Here is a 20,358-nt window from a genome sequence, read left to right on the forward strand (position 1 = left end):
CAAGGCAAAAAGAGGGAATCTAACCATTACCCCTTGACATTCAATGGCATTATCATTGCTGAATCCCCCCACTATCAACACCCCGGGGGTTATCATTGACCAGAAACTGAACTGGGCTAGCCATAGGCTGGAGCTGGAGTCAGCACTTAAAAACATGTGACCATTAAAAGGTAAATGGCTAGCAGATGAACAGAGCAGCTACCTCAATCCCATTTTCTGGAGGAAGGCTAAGAAATATGACAGACTATTATTGATTATAGGTAAATAAGGAATTCCCATGATTAGTGTTGACACATAGGGCAGGATTTTGCCCTTGGTGGGGGCAGTTGGAAAGCTGATCGCCGCCCATGATCGGCATTATACCACGATTTTACGCGGGTGGGCCAATTAAGGCCCGCCCAGTGTGAAATGTGAGCGGCAGCGCTGCCTGTGCGGGCAGGGAGAGGAGGGCGAGCGGGCCTAGCGCAAACCTCGGGCATGCGCACAAAAGAGCGCTTCAATCTCCCTGAGGCACGGAGATCTTTGAAAAAACTTAACGAACAAAATAAGAATGTCATAAAACATGTCCCCTCATGTGACTCTGTCATATGTGCAGGGACATGTTTTTAATTCAAGTGTGAAATTTTAATTTTATTTTTATTTGCTTTAGGAAACCTCATCCCGCCCATGGATGAGGTTTCCTAAAAAGTCAAAGGCCCCTTGGCATTTTTGCCTGCCCGCCAACTGTTAGGTTAGAAGGGCAGCATAAATTTGAAATTAATTACCTTTTTAATGGCTTTGATAGGCCTTTTAATTGCTGAATGAAATATTGCGGGACTATGTGATGACATTGGGATGCTCGCCAGCCAAATCATCGCGTGTCATTTTATGCTTGGCCAAGTCGGGTGCCCGTCCGCCTACTGAGCTCAATACTCTGCCCATCGTAATAAACTAAAGCATCACACAAATGTTGTGAAAACAGGATGTGAAATTTTGAGGACAAGAAGTGTTCAGGTGTAACATTTTTAATGTATAGATTATTCTAAAGCTTGGTTTGTGCACATTCCAATGGACTCTCTTGATTTTCACCAAATCTCCTTCAGTCACGGGTAGCGCCAGTCGTTTGTTCACTAGAATCTTCAATTTTCCAATATCCTGTTTCAGTGGTGTCATTTAGTCAGCAACTGTCTATAAGAGACAACCATCAGAGTAAATTATTATGACACAATCAAAGAAAGCTGATTTCACACTCACAAAACAGTAACTTTCCATTATCTGGAATGGCATATTGATATAAGCATGCTGGTTAAATAGATGTAAACATATGGTCAGCAGGAGTAAGGCTTATTAATATTAAAATAGTGAATCCCACTGGCAGACAATGTTGGTCAGAGCATCCACCCTGAAACTGATGTGCAGGCAACAATTTTTTTTAAGCTGTTAAGTGTGGTGCAAACACATTATTTAAGTCAGTCCCAATTCCACTTGTGTGGAAGAGGAGGTCACTTTTTAAAAGAAAGAAATAAGTTCTTTTTCTTCTTAAAGAAGCGTTCAGAACCATTCAGCCCATTGTGTCTGTGTCAGCTCTTTGAAAGGGCTTTCCAATTATTGGCAATTCCCCTACCCTCTCCCTGGAGTTCTGCAAATTTTCCCCTTCAAGTATTTTTCCAATTTCCTTTCGAAAGGTATTGGTAATCATTATTGAATTATTCCACCACCCTTTCAAGCAGTGCATTCCAGATCATAATAACATATTGCTTCTGCTTTTTGCCAAGTACTTTAAATCTGTGTCTTCTGGTTACTGACCCTTTGGCCACTGGAAAATATTTCTCCTATTTACATTATCAAAATATTTACAACACCATTTTGACTGCTTCTATTAAATCTCCCCATACCCTTCCATACTCAAAGGAGAAAATTCCCAGCTCATCTAGTCTCCCCGGGTAACTGAAGTCCCATATCCCGGATATTATTCCAGTAAATTTCCCCTATACCCACTCCAAGGCCTTGTTATCCTTCCAAAAGTGTGGTTTCCAGAATTGGACCCAATACTTCAGCTGGTGCCTACCCAGTGACTTAATAATGGTTTAGTACAGCATTCCTGTTATTTTATTCTATACTCTTATTTATAAAGCCATGGATCTTACGTGTTTTTCTAACAGGCTTCTCAACTTGCCCTACCATCAAAGGCTTCTATAAGCAAACCCCAGGTCTCTCTGCTCCTGTAATCATTTTAAGGTTATACCATTTAGTTTATGTTGCCTCTTCTCATTTTTTCTATCAAAACAGAAGCATGAATCACAAGAAAAAAAGCCTGACCTTGGAGTTTTTGAACTTCCCTTAAAATATCTTCATATACTTGCGCAAACAATTCATCTGGGGGATTTGTTCCATCTAAGTAAACTGAGGCAAAAAACACACTGGATCAATGGATGCTCTATGTAATTTTCTGAAGTCAAACATTGTGATCTATATTGTCAGCATTATCTTACAGGCTACAGCAAAAATGTACAAAATACTATAAATGCCAAGAGTCTTGAAAATGGCAGGTATCAAAACATGAAATCCCCAGCTAGGTATAAATATTATAATTAATATTTTTATGAATAATTTAAAAGATAATAGACATTAGTGGTTTGTGCAAAAAAAATATTTTATAGGCCTAGATTTTCACCTAGTAAGCTGACACAGGTGGCATTTAAAAATGGTGGGTGGGACCCAATTCCTGGATTCCTGCCCTCATTCCTGTCTCTGGCAAATTTTGCTGATGCGGGATAAGGCTGTGGGTAGCCAGCCCACACACAGCACTCCTGCTCTTGTTGACTCCATTGTGGGGGTGGGCAGTTCAAACCACTGTCCCCCCACACCTCACTCCACTCCCTATTTTGGTATAGTCAGACATCTTCTCTAAGTAGACATGGTTCACAACCTCTAAGGGAGTTGTGAACCATGAGTAACCCTAGTCTCGAATAATCAACCAAAAGAAAAATTCAACTTTCCAATTGCAATATATTGGCCCTCTTACCTTCTCATAAAGCTGTCAACTAATCACAGCCATTTAATAGTATCAATCTCAGAAGCTTTTCTCCACTTTACACTTGTTAATCTTGTGTAAATTAACACAAAAACCACATAAAAAAAAACATACTAGAGATGTCAATCAAACAAAGCTTGCACTCTCCTGAAAGCTGTATAAACATTGCCTGCTGAGTTGAGTGCATTAGGCATTTTTGGAGCTTGGCCAAACATTCATAATGAGGCCATTTGGCAATTGTATCAACAGAAGCAGACACCTGTTTTTCCTATGTAGATTAGGTGTTTATTTACAGACGATTGAGAGATGTGAAGTGGAAAAGAGCTTCTGACAATGATACTATGATTGATTTATACTTGTAAGAACTTACGGGTGGTACGGAAGGTATGGGAGATATGCACGTGAGGGAATGGAAGATATGATGCGCATGGGGGAGCATGGGGGCACATGGAGGATATCAGGTGGCATTAAGGCCAGGAAGGGGGATCTGAGAGGACATGGAGGGGGCCTGGGGGATATGAAGGTGCATGGGTGATAAGAAAGGATATGGGGGTCAGTGGGGTGTGAGGGTAAGGACTCGTGGGCCTGACAGGCATGATTACAACTGGGCTGAAGTCCCAAAAAACAGAAGCAGGCCTACTAGCCTGCTGGCCTCGCCATCCGCCCACCTCCGTTGCAGCCTCAGGCATGCCTCCGGAGGCGGTGGGGTGCAACTCCAACCTGCCTCACTTCCCTGGAATGAAAATAGTGGGTAGGGGCCTCTTTAATGGAGATGGGTTACAGAGTCGGGGACTTTCCTGACTCCCGCTTCTAGTCTCTTTCACAAAAATGTGGTCCTAGCTTCTGTTCATCATAACACTGCAGCTGTGTTTAGAATTTTGATGGTCTAGATTCACTTTTTATTATTCTTATTTCTTATATTAGAATTTTTAAACATGCAGATATATGTATCAATTTCTGAAGATGCATTTTATTTTTTTTATTATTTACAAAATCCTGGTTAGGAACATAGGAACAAGGAGCAGGAGTAGGCCATTCAGCCCATTTAGCCTGCTCTGCCATTCAAGCAGATCATGGCTGATCATCTACCTCTTACGCCATTTTTACCACAATTCCCATATCCCTTGTTCTCCTTCTTATCCAGAAATCTATTCATTTCTGTCTTGAACATGCTCAATGACTGAGCTTCCACAGCCCTCTGGGGTAGATAATTCCATAGATTCACCACCTCTGAGCAAAGAAATTCCTCCTCATCTCAGTCTCAGCCCCTTCTTCTGACACTGTGTCCCCTGGTTCTATTTTTCAGGTGGCGGGTGGGCTTGGCGGGAGTGGGCGCGATCGCTCCGCGCCTCCATTTTACATGGGCAGGCCAATTGTGCCAGCATAAGACACGAGTGGTAGCGACAGCTACCTGTGTGGGCGGGGGGGGGAGGAGAGAGAGTTGGGGGCCAGCGCTCTTTCGCGCATGCGTGAAAGAGCGCTTCAATCTCCCTGAGGCACAGAGTTGCCTCAGGGAGATTGAATCATTACTGAAAATATGAAATACATGGATTAAAATTTTATTTAAACATAAAAAGCAAAATACTGTGGATGCTGGAAATCTGAAACTAAAACAAAAATAGCTGGAAAAACTCAGCAGGTCTGACACCATCTTACATGTCCCCTCATGTGACTATGTCACATGAAATGGGACATGCTTTTTATATTTAGGAAATTAAATTAATAAAAGCTTTAGGAAACTTCATCCCGCTCGTGGATGAGGTTTCCTAAAAAATGCGAAGGCCGCTTGGCCTTTTCGCCTGCCCGTCAACCTTAAGGTTGGATTACCTTAATCACTTCCTTAGTGGCCCTAATAGGCCGTTTAAATATCGGCGGCCACACAGCCGACACCGGCATGCGCCCGCCGAATGAAACGTTGCAACACAGCGCGATGACATCGGGACACACGCCCGACATCATCGCACGTCATTTTACGCATCGCCGTGTTGGGCCTGCGCCCACACACCGACTGAAAAATCCTGCCCATGTGTTCTAAACTTGTTTACTAACCTCCTGTGTGGGACCTTATCAAAAACATTCTGAAAATCCAAATACACCATATCCACCGGTTCTCCTTTACCTCTGCTACAAGTAACGTCCTCAAAAAACAGCAACAGTATTTAGAAATTTAAATTGACAGCATTCTGGCATTAAACTGTTATCCACAGGAGTCTAACAATCTTGATTAGGTCAGAAAACAATTACAGGTGTAAACGAAAGTGAAAGTGGTTACTTATGTCAGCTACTTTCTCTTCCATGTATTTTCTGTTTTTGAGGTACATTGGCCACACATGTCCATCAAAGTATCCAGGTGGATCAGGGGGGTCATAGACTCTTGAACTAAAATAAAGAGACTCTGTTCACAGTTTTCGATAATTTGATGATAATGATGTGTTTAAAAATATTTTAAATCAGTCCTTACCATCTTCTTCTCTTACATTCTTCATATGGAATGGAGAGATAGTAGTGTTGATTAAAAACATCATTTAAGGGCCTAAAAACATATATGTGTGTGTAAAGCACTACATACAGCATTATAAATTCAGTCACATGCATCAACACACTCAAATCTGTGACTGGATACAGATTCCACAAAATCCCTGTTGGGACTGGTAAAGACCTCTTCAAGCTTTTTGTTCTGAGCTAACTTGAATAGAAACTGGTGCATTCATTTATTTCTGTGCCTCGCAGTTGGTAAAGATGAAGTAACTGAACTTGCACTACATACTGCTGTGGCACAAACAATTGGTGCTCCCATGTTCTGTGCAGAGTTATTAGCTTAACATTGACCAGTCCAATAATTTCTTTACAAACCAGTTTCTGCACAATAATTTAATAAAAATATATCAAATTAATTAGCATATTACATTAGCTGAATTTTTCAAATATACAGCAAACATACTTATAATTGTAAAGGAGGAAACCTTCTACTATCAGGATGTTGAGGCCTTTGTTCTCTGATAAAACTGGAGCTTCTTGCTCAATATGCACAGCAGACATGTTCTCCATCCAGGCATAAACTGTATCCATCATGGCTTTCATGTCCAGAGCTGTGATGACTAAAAGTTATTAATGAAATAATTACTGTCAGATGAGAAATTAATTCTCTTAAAAATGTAAACACAAATGTTACAGCGGCCTGTACACAAATGTAAATGCATTTCTTTTTTCTTTCAGTACAGAGCTCTATTCATTTCCCTAGTTTGAGTTCCAATGCTATTATCATTTGATTTGGAGCATAAATGGAGTCAAGAGTTCAGTCCATTTTTATTTAGAGTACGAAAAGATGTGCCACATCCTGCGAGAACATTTCAGTTCCATGGGAGGGTGGAGGGCAAATCGAAAGGGACTGAAGAAGGATAGACACTGAAAGCATTTTCCTGATGATTAGTTGAGGATACATCACAGATTCAAGTAGTGGTAAATAAAATAAATTTTCCAATGCTAAGACAATTCCTTTTCCAAGTGCCACCACCTAATACAGTATATGCCAATGTTTGTTTTATGTTTCTGTAGGTTCTTTTAAGTTTGAATCATGTAGATCCTAGATCTGGTTCAATCAGGCCATTTCCATTCTAACAAAAACTCTGTTCTTTTGAATTAAACATTTGTGACCACTGCATCGTGATTGTTGTATCAAAAAACCTTTTCCAAAGATGTTATAAATCTTACCATCATATTGCTGAAACCCATCTTCTCCGAACTCTACCTCACTGGCAGGCTGGATAAAAGTAAACATGAAACCTTAATTTGTTTTAACTTTATTCCAAAATAAAGTTACTCATTCATAGTTTAAGAAATTAACCTCAATTTTTGCTACATATGATTATAAGATTTTAAGCTTGGAGCTATGTGTCAGGGAAAGACCATGTAAGATCTAAAAGGAGTGTGTGAAAAGCCTTAGTGAAGCCTCCAGCATTTATGCATAAGTCTGCTATTTAACAAAGCTGAAGCTGGAGAAAAGCCATTTGAAATTCCACTATCCAGGGTATTGTGTTAATTTGCTGAGTTTGTTTTAAATCTAAAATCTATTTTGGACAGTTGCATTAAAGGGAGTATAACTGGGGGTCAGGTTAATTTGGAATTTTTGGGGTTATTATAGTAGTAATTACAGTCTTATGTATGTGCTTGAAACCTTTTGTTAATAAATACTTCAAGTTAATTTTTAAATATCTCTAAAGGTCTCCATGGACTTATTACTTCTGAATTAAGTGCACACATCTAGGCCTGAATTTTTCCCACGTCAGGCGGGCTCGGTGGGAGCGGGTGGGGGTGGCTGCAGAGCCGACTACTGCTCGCAATCGGTTCTGCACCACGATTTCACGTGGGTGGGCCCAGCGTGAAATGTGAGTGGTAGCATCTGTGCGGGCAGAGGGAGGAGGGAGAGCAGGTCCAGCACTCCTTTGTGCACAGCGATTGTTAAAAAAATAAATAAATACAGTAAAAATTTAATGAAACATGTCCCCTCATGTGATTGTGTCACTTGAGATGGGACATGTTTTCATTTTTCAAAGAAAGTTTTTATTTAAGTTGTAATAGCTTTAGGAAACCTCATCCTGCTCGTGGATGAGATTTTCTAAAAAACGTAAAGGTCGCTTGGCCTTTTCGCCTGACCACCAACCGTTAGGTTGGATGGGCTGTGTAAGTTTGAAATTAATTAGTTCGTTAATGGCCTTAATAGATCTTTCAATTATCGGCGGGTGCGCTTCCTACTCTGGCGCACGCCCACCGAACGAAATATCACGAGACAGTGCGATGATGTTGGGACTCACGCCCGACATCACCGCGTGTCATTTTACGTTCCGGCATGGCGGGCCTGCTCCTGCACGCCAAATGTAAAATCCTGGCCCTAATAATAAATACAAATTCCTGAACCATTGTGATAGCGCAATGAAGTTTCCCTTGTGGATTTGGTCCACATCATCTGCTGCGTCATAGCATAGGGGATAATCACCTTGTGAAACAGGAGTTCACAGTTGGGTTTTGTCTTTTAATACTTCTGTGGGCGTTGGGATTTTTTCTTGTTAAAGGTGTGATATAAATGGATATTATTGTCATGGAATTACTCCTTTCAATCTTTTAAAAAGCCATTAGAAACACTTCTGGAAAAGATGGCAGAAGGACAAGAGAGAAGTACAATTTTGGATAATAACCATTTTGTTTGGGGCTTGGCTGATTGCAATACAGGTTTAGAGAGGATTTTTTTGTTGGTTATGGGTCTGTTTCTTTGCCTCTTTCAGAAGGTTGTAGAGTACAGCGAAGAGTGGGGACATGGAAGTAAGTCTGTTCAAGATTAGGGCAAGTGCATATAGGCCTAATGGTCTCTTCTCATCCTGAGCACATAACATAACAGTTAATGCATTTAAAGTAATATTACACAAAGTCTAAAATTGTTAAAAAATATAGCGTGTATTACCACTTACCTTGAAAAATGTATCTTGACATAGTAAAACACTGTTTGGAAGAGCTTTCTTAAGTTTGCATGCAAGTGTAGTTTTTCCACCGTTTGTGACGCTGAATTAAAAAGAGACGTCACTAATTTTATTTTTATTTACACAAAATAAAATTGTGTATTGCAATAGGATCAGACCAAGCAGATCGCATCAATGCTCCAGAGTGCTATATTCCATCAAAATACCTAAACATTGTCACAGAAGTGCATTTCCAGGTTTCACAGAAATAACCTGGGTGCTTCTGCTCCAAAAACCCATCTTCAGCGAGATCATGACTCCTGGCCAGTTATTATCTGGAGACATAAGATGTAGGAGCAGAAGCAGGCCATTCGGCCCTTTGAGTCTGCTACGCCATTCAATAAGATCATGGCTGATCTGATAATCCTCAACTCTGCTTTCGTGTCTTTTCCTCATAACCCTTCATTCCCTTACTGACTAAAAGTCTGTCTATATCAGCCTTGAATATACTTAACTACCCAGCCTCTACAGCTATCTGCAGTAAAGAATTCCACACACTGGCTACCCTCTGAGAGAAGAAATTCTTCCTCATCTCTGTTTTAAATGGGCGCCCCCTTACTCTGAGATTATGCCCTCTGGTCCGACTCTCCCAAAAGGGGAAACAACCTCTAAACATCTACCTTGTCAAGCCCCCTAAGATTGTTGTATGTTTCAATAAAGTCGCCTCTCATTCTTTTAAACTCTAATGTGCACAGGCCCAACCTGTTCAACCTCTCCTCATAAGAAAATCCCTCCACACCCAGGATCAACCTAGTAAACTTTCTCTGGACTGCCTCCAATGCCAGTATATCTTTCCTTAGATTAATGGACCAAAATTGTTCAAAGTATTCTAGGTGCGGGCTAGCTAACGCCTTGTATAGTTTTAGCAAGACTTCCCTATTTTTCTACTCCATTCCCTTTGAAATAAAGGCCAACATTCCATTTGGCTTTCCTATCACCTGTTGAACTTGTATGTTAGTTTTTTGGGATTCATGCACAAGGACTCCCAAATCCCTCTGTGCTGCAGCCTTCTGCAGTCTTTCTCCATTTAAATAATATTCAGCTCCTCTATTCTTCCTGCCAAAGTGCATAACCTCACATTATATTCCATCTTCCAAGTTTTTGCCCACTCACTTAACCTGTCTATATCCCTCTGTGGCCTCCTTGTGTCATCCTCACCACTTGCCTTCCCATCTATTTTTGTGTCATTTGCAAACTTGAAGATAGTACATTCACTTCCCTCATCTAAGTCATTAATATATACTGTGAATATTTGAGGCCCCAGCACTGATCCCTGTGGCACTCCACTAGTTACAGGTTACCATCCCAAAAATGCCCCCCTTATCCCAACTCTCTGTCTTCTATTAGTTAAACAATCCTCTATCCATGCTAATATACTACCCCCAACACCATGGGCTCTTATCTTACTAAGTAGCCTTATGCATGGTACTTTATCGAATGCCTTTTGGAAATCCAAATATATTACATCTACTGGTTCCCCTTTATCTTTCCTGCTTGTTACCTCATCAAAGAATTCTAATAAATTTGTTAGGCATGATTTCTCCTTCATGAAGCCATGCTGACTCTGCTTGATTAGATTATGTATTTCTAAATGCTCTGCTATTACATCCTTTATAATAGACTCCAACATTTTCCCAAAGACAGATGTTAAGCTAACTGGCCTATAGTTACCTGTTTTTTGTCTCCCTCCCATTTTGATTGTTCTCCAATCCTCTACGACTTTTCCAGAATCTAAGGGGAGAATTTTCTCCTCAACGGATGGGCCAGTAGGGAGCGGGCGCGGAGCTGATCACTGCCTGCAATCGGCTGCATGCCGCCATTTTGTGTGGGCGGGCCAATTAAGGCCCACCCAGCATGACGCGCACCCGGTAGCACTCAGCGCTACTTGTGCGGGCGAGGGGAGGAGGGAGAGTCGGGGCCTGTGCTCTTTTGCACATGCATGTGAAAGAGCGCAGAAATCTCCCTGAGGCACAGAGCTGCCTCAGGGAGATTAAGTTCAGTTTTAAAGTTTAAAATAAAGAAAGTTAAAAATCATTTACACATGCCTCCTCACGGGACAGCCTCACATGAGCTGGGACATGTTTATGAAATGTTTAAAAAATAGTTATTAATTTAATAAACCCTTCATGAAACCTCATCCCGCCTGTGGATGAGATTTCATGAAAAATGCGAAGGCCCCTGGGCTCTTTGCATGCCCGCCAACCTTAAGGTTGGATAGGCAGCCCTGTCAAATTACCTAATTAGTTTATTAATGGCCTTAACAAGCCTTTGACAGTTTGGCGGGCGCGCAGCCAACTCCGGTGCATGCCGCCAACTCTGGTGCGCGCCCGACGAATGGAAGATTGGAATGATGCCCGGTGATGTCGGGATGCACGTGAGTGGGCAAAAACTACCCTAAGGATTCTTCGAAGATTACTACCAGTGCATCCACTATCTCTGGAGCTACTTCCTTTAATACCCTACGATGCAACCCATCAGGTCCAAGGGACTTATCGGCCTTTAGCCCCATCAGTTTCCCTAGTACTTTTTCTCTAGTGATAGTTATTGTATTTATTTCCTCCCCCCGCTTTTGTCTCTTGATTATTTAGTATTTTAGGAAGGCTATTAGTATCTTCTACCGTGAAGGCTGAAGCAAAGCATTTATTCAACTCCTCTGCCATTTCCTGGTTCTCCATTATAATTTCCCCAGCCTCATTCTCTTAGGGGCTTATGTTCACTTTGGCCTCTCTCTTCCTTTTTATATATTTAAAGAAGCTCTTACTGTCCGTTTTTATATTACTTGCTAGTTTACCCTCAAAGTTTATTTTCTCCCTCTTTAGTTTTTTGGTCATCTTTGTTGGTTTTTAAAACTTTCCCAATCCCATGGCTTACCACAAATCTTTGCCACATTGTATGTTTTTTCTTTCTGATACTGTTCTTAACTTCCTTGGTTAACCATGGTTGGTTTATCCCCTTCCTTGAATCCTTCTTCCTCACTGGGATATACCTTTGTTGAGTCATGAAATATTTTCTTAAACGTCTGTTATTGATCATGAACCTCTTTTCTGCTAAACTGCTTTCCCAGTCCACTCCAGCCGACTCTGCCCTCATTCCTTTGTAATTACCCTTCTTTAAGTTTAGCACAGTTGTTTCCAACCCAAGTTTCTCACTGTATTGAGATTCCCGTGTGGCACCCCACAACTCTCTCGTGCAATGAAATTAAAACTCTGGCCTCAAAACTACAGGTATGATTCAACCAGGTGGTCAGGTGTCCAAAAGTCAAAGTTAATCTCGTTAATTGTTCTTTCTTCCCTAAAACTTTGTATTCTGTAATTTACATTATAAAATGTTAATATTTTGCTCAATCGACCATGATAGATTTGTAGGTTTTTGTATATTCATTCATGGAATGTGGATGTCACAGGGAAAGTTGGCATTATTGTCCATCCCTAATTTTCCTTCACAGAGTGGCTTGCTCGGCCATTTTAGAGGGCAGTTAGGAGTCAACCACATCACCGTGGACCTGGAGTCACCTACAGGCCAGGCCAGGTAAGGATAGTAGTTTTTCTTCCCTAAAAGACACTAGTGAACCAGTTTTTCTGTGTTAGGTTTTAAACTCATGTCTCATCAGTCTAGAGTTCTGGATCATTAATCCAATAGCATATACTATGCTATATATATTTTTCTAAAATCCAAGTACATCACATTTTATTCTCCCTAATTCATCAAGGCTGTCCCATTAAGCAAAAAAAAACCAAAACATTTCTTACATCAAATAATACCAACAGAATTTTTAATTTTTGGCTTGAGACTTAAAAAGTTTACAAGTTAAACTGCTTCATTTTAGTTATTTTTTTTCTTCTGCTCATGTCTCAAGTTGTTAGGAACAAGCTGAAAACTACACTCCTACATTGCCTTACACAATGCAGGGTATCATTTACAATAGCGGGTGAAGATACCTAGCATTCAATTCCAAGTGAAATTTCTAATTCAAACCCCAAGTTTCAAAGAGTGGTGTGAGCCTGTGTAGAATAAACTGCTTTTCTAACATGAAACTAGCAATTTTATTGATAGTTTCACAGATTTAAAAAAAAAAGAATTGTGCATTATTTATGTGCTTGTGATAAATGTTACTGTTTGCTGTATACAGTAGCCTGAGTGAAGGAGGAAGATTGTGGCCAAAACAGTCCTTAGAAATTATTTCAGCAGATTGAGTTCTTTGTTTGAGGTACATTTTAATTTGGTGGTTTTGTGATGCTTGCTTTAGTTGTTTAGAGATTTTTCCAACTCTCAAATAAGTAGAACTGCATCTTGATTGCTTTGCCTTTAGTGAAGGAGATATTTGTGACAATCAACTTGGCTAACTGAACACCCCATTCTAGGAACTTGAACACATAATTTAGGCTGACACATTAGTACAGTACTGAAGGAATGCTGTATTGCTCGAGGTGCCATGTTTCAGATGGGACATTAAAATGAGTTACCAGGGCAATTCATTGAAGTATTGTTTGCCCTTGTTGGACATAAACTATCATATGATATTCTTTGAACAGGAGCAAGGGAGTTCTCCTGGTGTCCTGGCAAATAGTTGTCCCCCAACCAATATCATTAAAACAGATTTATCTGGTCGTTATCTCATTGCTGTTTGTAAAACCTTGCTATGCAGAAATTGGCTGCTGTTTTTCCCTACACTACAATAGCGACTAATTCTCAATTCTACTACACTGGCTGTGAAACACTTTCAGATGCTGAGCTATGAAAGGAGCTTACATCAATGTTTTCTGTTTACTTTTACCTTTAGATAATGTTTATTTGGACTAACCACAAGTCGTTTGCATTAGACACAAAGCCAAAGGTGTATGCTAGATAGAAGTGATGAATTATATTGATTGGAGTTGCAGACCTAGGACAAGATGATGGGTTAGTCTGGTGCATTATGCATGCTCTATCATAATGCAAACATACCGATGTGCCAAAACGACACAACATTTTTAGCGACATTAAAAACAGAAAATGCTGGCAAGTCTAAACAGGTCAGGCAGCATCTGTAGACAGAGAAACAACATTAAAGTTTCAGTTTAATGACCTTTCATCAATTCTGAAATTCCTGGCTGTTTTGCAACCAGGTTTAATTTACTCTCTGACTGTAACTGGAACAGCTCATTCTCATGCAACAACAGCATCGCAACCTCCGGTCCACTGGGGCATCAAGGACTCCTGCAAGTGCTTTTTGTTGAGCTTCTCATCATTGTTGGGGATGACACCCTTTAAAATAGTTGCAGTCACATTGTAGCTAATGCAAAATTGAAGTGATCTGGGACCATATTCTACTGGTGCTGGGTTTCACATCACTGCCTAAACATGATTTGAACCTCAGCCCTGCTGGTTCTATATGGGTGAGAACTCTTTTGCACTAAAGTACTCGTTAGAAATTTATTGCTTAGAGCGTCCAATGCATATTGTAGGCAGATCACGCCGACACCAATGTGCCAGCTAGTATTAGAACCCTTTGTCAGCATGAACACTTCGCTTGAATTAGCTTTGTGTTTTTCTTTTGGGACTTGGGAGGAAGTCATCTTTTATGTTTAGAATGCCACGGAATGCTAGATAGAAGTGATGAATTATATTGATTGGCAGTCAATGGCATTCATTATATATTAGTGCCAATGGGCAGAATTTTTCGTTTGACGTGAGGAGGGCGGGCCCCGCATGTCCACGCGTAAAATGACGTGTGGTGACATCGGGCGAGCGTCCCGATATCATCGCGCGCCATCGCAATATTTCGCTGGGTGGGTGCGCAATGAAATCAGACGCGCGTCCGCCATTAATTAACGGGCCACTTAAGGCCCTTTAGTCTTCAATTGAAGCCGATTTTTCGACGCCTGTGCGATCTTCGGGTCGGCGCATGGGGCGCAACAGGCAGGTGGGTAGGAGACATTTCTATTAACCTCATCCATGGGCGGGATAAGAGTGCTCAGCGGGGCTGTGAATCTGCTCTGTGAAGTATTTATCGGAGAAAGTTTTTTAAACTTGCCTGTGAGATCTGCATGCTTCAGAACACATCCCAGCAGCTTTTTCTGGACTCTTAACCTTCAGGTCAGCACTCTGCAGTGAGGAATCATTTGGGGGCCTGTAGCTTTCAGGAAGCTTTCCCTTAGCCTGGATATGGGATCTAATCTGTCCACTGGAGGTAGCTTGTCTGAGAAGAGAGGGCTAGAAGGGGGAGGAGGCCAGGAGTGCACATTCAGCCTCCAGGGGAGCCACCTTTGGGAGTACAGGCGGAGGCACAAGGGGCACAGGGCCAAGAGGTAGTCCAAGGTGGAAGGGGCCGCAGCAGACGCCACTATCCTGCTGCCAGAGTATACAGGCGGTGGTGCAGTGCTGAAGGAGGCTCCGAGGGAGACAGTGAAATATATCTGTCAGATGATTGGGCCTGAGATCTCCTGTGTGTGGGTGGACACCCCATGCCAGTTGCTCTGACGGTCACAGCTGCCCTCAACTTCCATGCCTCTGGCTCGGTGGGTGATCTTTGTGGTGTCTCCCAATCAGCTGTATACAGTTGCGTCAAGCATGTCACAGATGCTCTGTTCAGGCATGCATTGACCTTCATCCACTTCCGTTGGGACCAGACAAGCCAGACACAGTGAGCCAGAGGCTTCACGGCCATTGCTGGCTTCCCCTGCGTCCAGGATGCAATAGCCTGCACACATGTGGCCATCAAGGTGCCAGCAAGTGAACCCGGTGCCTTTGTCAACAGGAAGGGCTTCCACTCCATGAACGTGCAGATAGTGTGTGATCACAGGATACCAATTTTACAAGTCTGTGCAAGGTACCCAGGCAGCTCCCACGACGCCTACATCCTCAGACACTCCCAGGTGCCGGGTCTCTTCAGTGCTCCGGCCTGGCCTGATCGATGGCTGCTGGGTGACAAGGGCTATCTCCTCAGAAAGTGGCTCATGATGCCTCTCTGCTATCCAAGAACAGAAGCTGAACAGTGCTACAATAGGAGCCACACCTCCGCAAGGGCTGTGCTGGAGAAAGCCATCGGTCTTCTCAAGATGCGCTTCCGAAGCCTGGACCATTCAGGGGGCGCACTCCAGTACCCCCGAGATCGTGCCTTGGTGATAGTGGTTGCATGCTGCACTCTCCACAATCTTGCGCTGGAAAGGGAGGATGCAGTGGACAATGAAGACATCGACGCAGTGTCTGCGGCTGCACACGATGAGTCCAGCAGTGAGTCCGAGGATGGGCATGCACAAGGAAATGCTGAGGGGGTAGACGCTGCCCCAGGAATATTCTAAGGAGGCAGGGACACCCGGGATGATTTAATTCAACGAACCTTCAGCTAGCACAACACAGATGGATCACCAGGACAAGCCTAGCCTGTCGCCTCGATCCTCGACACCTAAGTGCCAAATCTGCCAGGTCATCAGCAATATCTAAGGGCCTTGTACATAAAGCCGAATGCCCAAAGAAACACTCTTGACACTTTTCTTAAACATACACATGCAGAAGAAGTGCGGAACCCTCAGCCATGGCCACACTTCTGGCATTTAACGTGTGAATCAGAAGTTCTCACAATTATTAAACAATAGTGTAAACAATCAAAGAAATCATGAGGACCAAATCTCGGGCCAACAGAAAAGCACCAGTGATAAACTCGCGGTGTGCCTAATATGCCTTATGCTTTCGTTTCCGGGTATTACGTCTTGGTGCTGCCCCATCGCTTGGAGTGGCATCTGAGACAGCCTGCTGACTCTGCTGTCTTGTTTGCCTTGATGACCTTGGCGGTCGTCCTCTGGCCCGTGGAGCCTGTGCTGGCCCCGCCTGGGAGGGAGCTGCCAGTTCCACAGCTGGCATCTCCCCAGTCGTCGCAGCCTCACCGGATGATACGGTCACTGGGAGAGGGGTGGAGGAGCTGGTGCCCTCATCTGGAGCGCCCTGAGAGGAGCCCGCAGAGATGACAGGCAGCTGCTGTGCCGACATGAGGTCACCTCGGACCTCCTTGCTCACCGTGGATACATGTGCAACGATCTGGGAAGCTTGATGCCCACACCATCTCCCACACTGGCAGTGACCAGCTGGGGTTGTTGCCGATGTGAGGGCTTGCTGGTCAGAGCGCATCCCCAGGAAGCCCTGGCAGATCTCCTGGAGTAGGCTCTCCATGAGAGTTGCCACTCTCTCCATGGAGGACACATGGCGCTTGGACATGTGGCTCATTGCTTCGTCAATCGTCTGCGTAGACCAATCCAAGCATAGCCTCCTGTATCTCCCCCAGATGCTCCCGCACACTCTGCCGCATTTCCTGCACCTGCTGCGCTGCGGACGACTCCAGAGACACATCATCAGGCACCGACTGAGCATGTGCCTGGTCCCCTGCAGTCCTCTGACTGCTGGTGCCATGGGCACTCTCTGTCTCTGCCAGCTCCTCCAGCGACTGTGAAGTGCCCTCACCACTGTGCCCCGGGACACCAGCCGATGTTCGAAATCCCACCGTGGTGCTAGTATCTGCGCTGGTGCCTGCCTCACAGAAATGGTGTGACACTCGTGAGACTTCAGGACCCTCAGGTGTGAGAGGGGGCCTCTGCTGCTTCTCCTCCCGGCTGTGCTCTGATGATGCTGAAAGGAAGAACAAGGACAGCGGATCAGTTAGCGTGCACACGCTGACAAACTTCATCCCTGTCCCCCCGGCTCATTATGTGCTCAACCTTCCAGAACCAATGGTCCAGCAATATTGCAACAATAACTAATTTAACCATCTTCTGTGTTATGGCTGTTGGGAGGACAATGCAGACCTCACTGTTGGCCTTAAATACCTGGCTGTGCCACCCCAGGCTCACTGACGCCAGTAGATCTGGGTGCATGGCACCTTTCCAGTTCAAGGGCCTCCTGCTGGAAACGGCTTAATATGGAGAGCTGTGCCTCGCACGCTCAGACGCGTTATGAGCATTCTTCTCCTGAAAAAGAGAGAAGACCATTCATTAGGGCAAATTGCACACGACACACCCCAACCATAGTGGGGCATATCAGGCCTCCAGTGCCTCCTCTCCCTGCTGCTGCTGATCACTCAGACCAAGATGAAAGGCCTGCTCCCCACCACCCCCTTGGACGCATGCTGCGTACATCACATTAGGAACCACAAGGTATTTCCTCCCATAGCAAGGAGGCACAACCGCATGCAGCGTAGAGGGCAGCAGATGTTCTTTGCCACGACACCTTGAGGTTCCCCTTCCACCATCTCATCACCCGGAACAGAACATGTTCTGGAGTTCTGAGTATGCGCCTAGCTGCAGCTCCTCCAGGTTGCTTCCAAACTAGTCATGTGTGACTAAGAGCAACACATGGTGCGGGAGAGAACTCATCTCCTCATGACCCACTAAAGCTGACCTCAGCATGGGCACTATCTGCTTGGCCACCTAGCAAAGGAAAAATGCCCTAAATGACAATGCAGTCACGACAGTAAGACTTGGGGGGGTGGGAGGGTGCAGAGGCTAAGGCTACCTGCTGGGTTAAATGCCCAATGCCAACATGGTACTCACCCTTCCAGAGCACAACAAATCGTTGAAGCGCTTATGGCACTGGATCCAGGTGCGCCGCACCACGTAGCAGGAGCTCACCACCTCCGCCACCTCCTCCCAGGCACATTTGGTCATGTGGGGGGGGCCTCCTCCTCCCATCCTGGGGGACCAACGCTCCCGTCATGGTGCCACCTCCTCGAGGAGGGCAGCAAGGCACTCATCTGAAAAGCGAGGGGCGCTTTGGCCCCACGCTGGCCTACCCTGCAGTCTGCCCTGCTCCTCTGGCCTTCCCTCCAGCCTGGCCTGCACACCCGAACCCTTCTGTGCGGACTGGAACTGGCCATTGTAAGCAGCTTACAGGAGGCTGCCTTCCTTTAAATGGACTGCTGAGTCGACATTGGACTCGGTGGTCTGTGCACACCTGCCGCTGCCCGCACACTCCCGCTATCCATGGGAGTCGGCAAATATGCTGGGTGGGCCTTAATTGGCCCACCTGAGTAAAATGGCGGAGCAGACCTGATCGCGAGCAGCGATTGGGTCCGCGCCCGCCCGTGCCCACTCCCACCTCTCCCCGCCAAATGGAAAATCCAGGCCAATAGTTCACAAGCCAGTCCTTCCAGCCAATAATCTGAAAGCTGTTGAGCTATACTTTCTGGAACAATTCAGACAATCTACATGGAACTCCAACTGTAAAACTTCATACATAATTTCTGCCCATTGAAATTGTGTGATATCATCCATCCACAAACCTGTAACAAGTCATTGCAAAAGGTTATTTCATCTTGAAATTTAGTTTAATTTGACAGTATAATGTCTGCAAAACTGAGGGAAGTAGATAATGCACAATGACATCCTGCTGTTGCAACATTTTAGCTGCTATTTCTCAGGTAGCATGACAATTCCAATACCACTGGTTATATAATCAGTTACTGGTGCTACTTAGAAGTCCGCTGTACTAGACTCAACACAACAGGATGTTGCCGTCAAGCTAAAAGACGTTCTGCCTATCTCACAAATGAATAATGTGGTATATGAATTTCAGTGCCAGTGTGTGATGCTAGGTATGTAGGCTGTACGTCCCAAAGACTGGCGGATCATATCAAACAGCATATCCCTTCCACTGTTCGCAACGGGCACGGTACAGACCGTACCCAATCAGCCTGTGCTTGCAACTCAAAACACAGTGTCCAACATGTGATTCCATGATTGGAAAACATTTATTAAATAATCCTCAGTGTGCTAAAAATTATGTTGACAACCAATTTAAGATTGTCAGTCAGGCTCGCAGTGTGGCACATCTGCGTGTACTGAAAGCTACATATATTAATACACAGGGCCCTGTTCTTTGCAGACAGAAAGAATATGTACACACACTATGCCTGTTTCAGCTAAACAAAATAAGTGATAGCCATTCACTAATTCATTTCTCAGGGCAATGCCTTGACCAATCAGAGTCAAGCTGCCTGGTTTAAATTTCAAACAATGCTTGTCAGTTAATGGTCAGTCATCATTAACAGGTGCATTCGCCATGGCAACGCCTCTACCAACCAGAGTCCACTTGCCAACCAATCAGCACTCTCTTTGCATACAGTATAAAGTTGTTGCTTCCCCTGATATTGGTATTCTTGCAATTGTGCTGATGAGTGCAAAACAAAAAGCTTCAACAAAATGTCTTTTTTCAGCAATACTCAAGTTCTGTACTACCAAACAACGAATTCGCAGTCTCTTACCATTTAAAAAGTATTCTACTATTCTATTTTTGGGCAATTCTTAGCATTCTCAGAAATGGCCCAGGAAGGCACTCTGCTTCAAAACGACCACCAGCAAAGGACCTTTTGGCAACTGATTAGGATAAAAATCATGGCTTTGCCAGAGATGCCCACAGCTTGAGACAAAATCTAAAAGCATCAAATAGTCTCCATCAAGAGCTTTCAACAGTGGCGTGAAATTGAAGCGAGTTTGCCTTGGAAAATCTATGGGAATGGCATGTAGATTCAGCACTAGGGTAAATAAAGGGGAGAAGGGCAATTAGGGATGGGCATTGGTCACCCACATTCCATGAAAGAATAAAAAACATGGATTTTTCTTTCTAGAAGGACAGCAGAGTTACTCAGATTAGCAAAAGGTGAGAAGTGGTGTTCCATAAGGATTGGTAGTGGAACCATTGTTATTCCCATCTACTAACTGATTTGGACTCCAGAATTGGAAGTACAATTTCAAAATTTGTGGATAACACCAAATTTGGAGGTGTAGTTAATACAGGGGAGGACTGTAATAAAATACAGGAAGACATTAACAAACTTGCAGACCAGATGGGTAATTGGCAAATCAACCTTCA

General features: G+C 43.8%; 1 protein-coding gene across 2 annotated transcripts in view; it reads right to left on the minus strand.

Annotated features, from left to right (window-relative positions):
- Positions 1–988: 988 nt before the first annotated feature.
- Positions 989–20,358, minus strand: part of LOC144696058 (nicotinamide riboside kinase 1-like) — a 38,533-nt gene continuing 19,163 nt past the window's right edge. For both annotated transcript variants that reach the window (XM_078567277.1, XM_078567267.1), the window contains exons 4-10: positions 8,476–8,566; positions 6,725–6,773; positions 5,955–6,111; positions 5,475–5,546; positions 5,286–5,392; positions 2,299–2,382; positions 989–1,167 (exon numbers count right to left, since the gene is read on the minus strand). In XM_078567277.1, the coding sequence (XP_078423403.1) occupies positions 1,157–1,167; positions 2,299–2,382; positions 5,286–5,392; positions 5,475–5,546; positions 5,955–6,111; positions 6,725–6,773; positions 8,476–8,566 (571 nt within the window). In that variant the 3' untranslated portion in view covers positions 989–1,156. The remainder of the gene's footprint in view (positions 1,168–2,298; positions 2,383–5,285; positions 5,393–5,474; positions 5,547–5,954; positions 6,112–6,724; positions 6,774–8,475; positions 8,567–20,358) is intronic.

The sequence above is a fragment of the Cetorhinus maximus genome, chromosome 2, assembly GCF_964194155.1.
Source record: "Cetorhinus maximus chromosome 2, sCetMax3.hap1.1, whole genome shotgun sequence".
Lineage (NCBI taxonomy): Eukaryota > Metazoa > Chordata > Chondrichthyes > Lamniformes > Cetorhinidae > Cetorhinus > Cetorhinus maximus.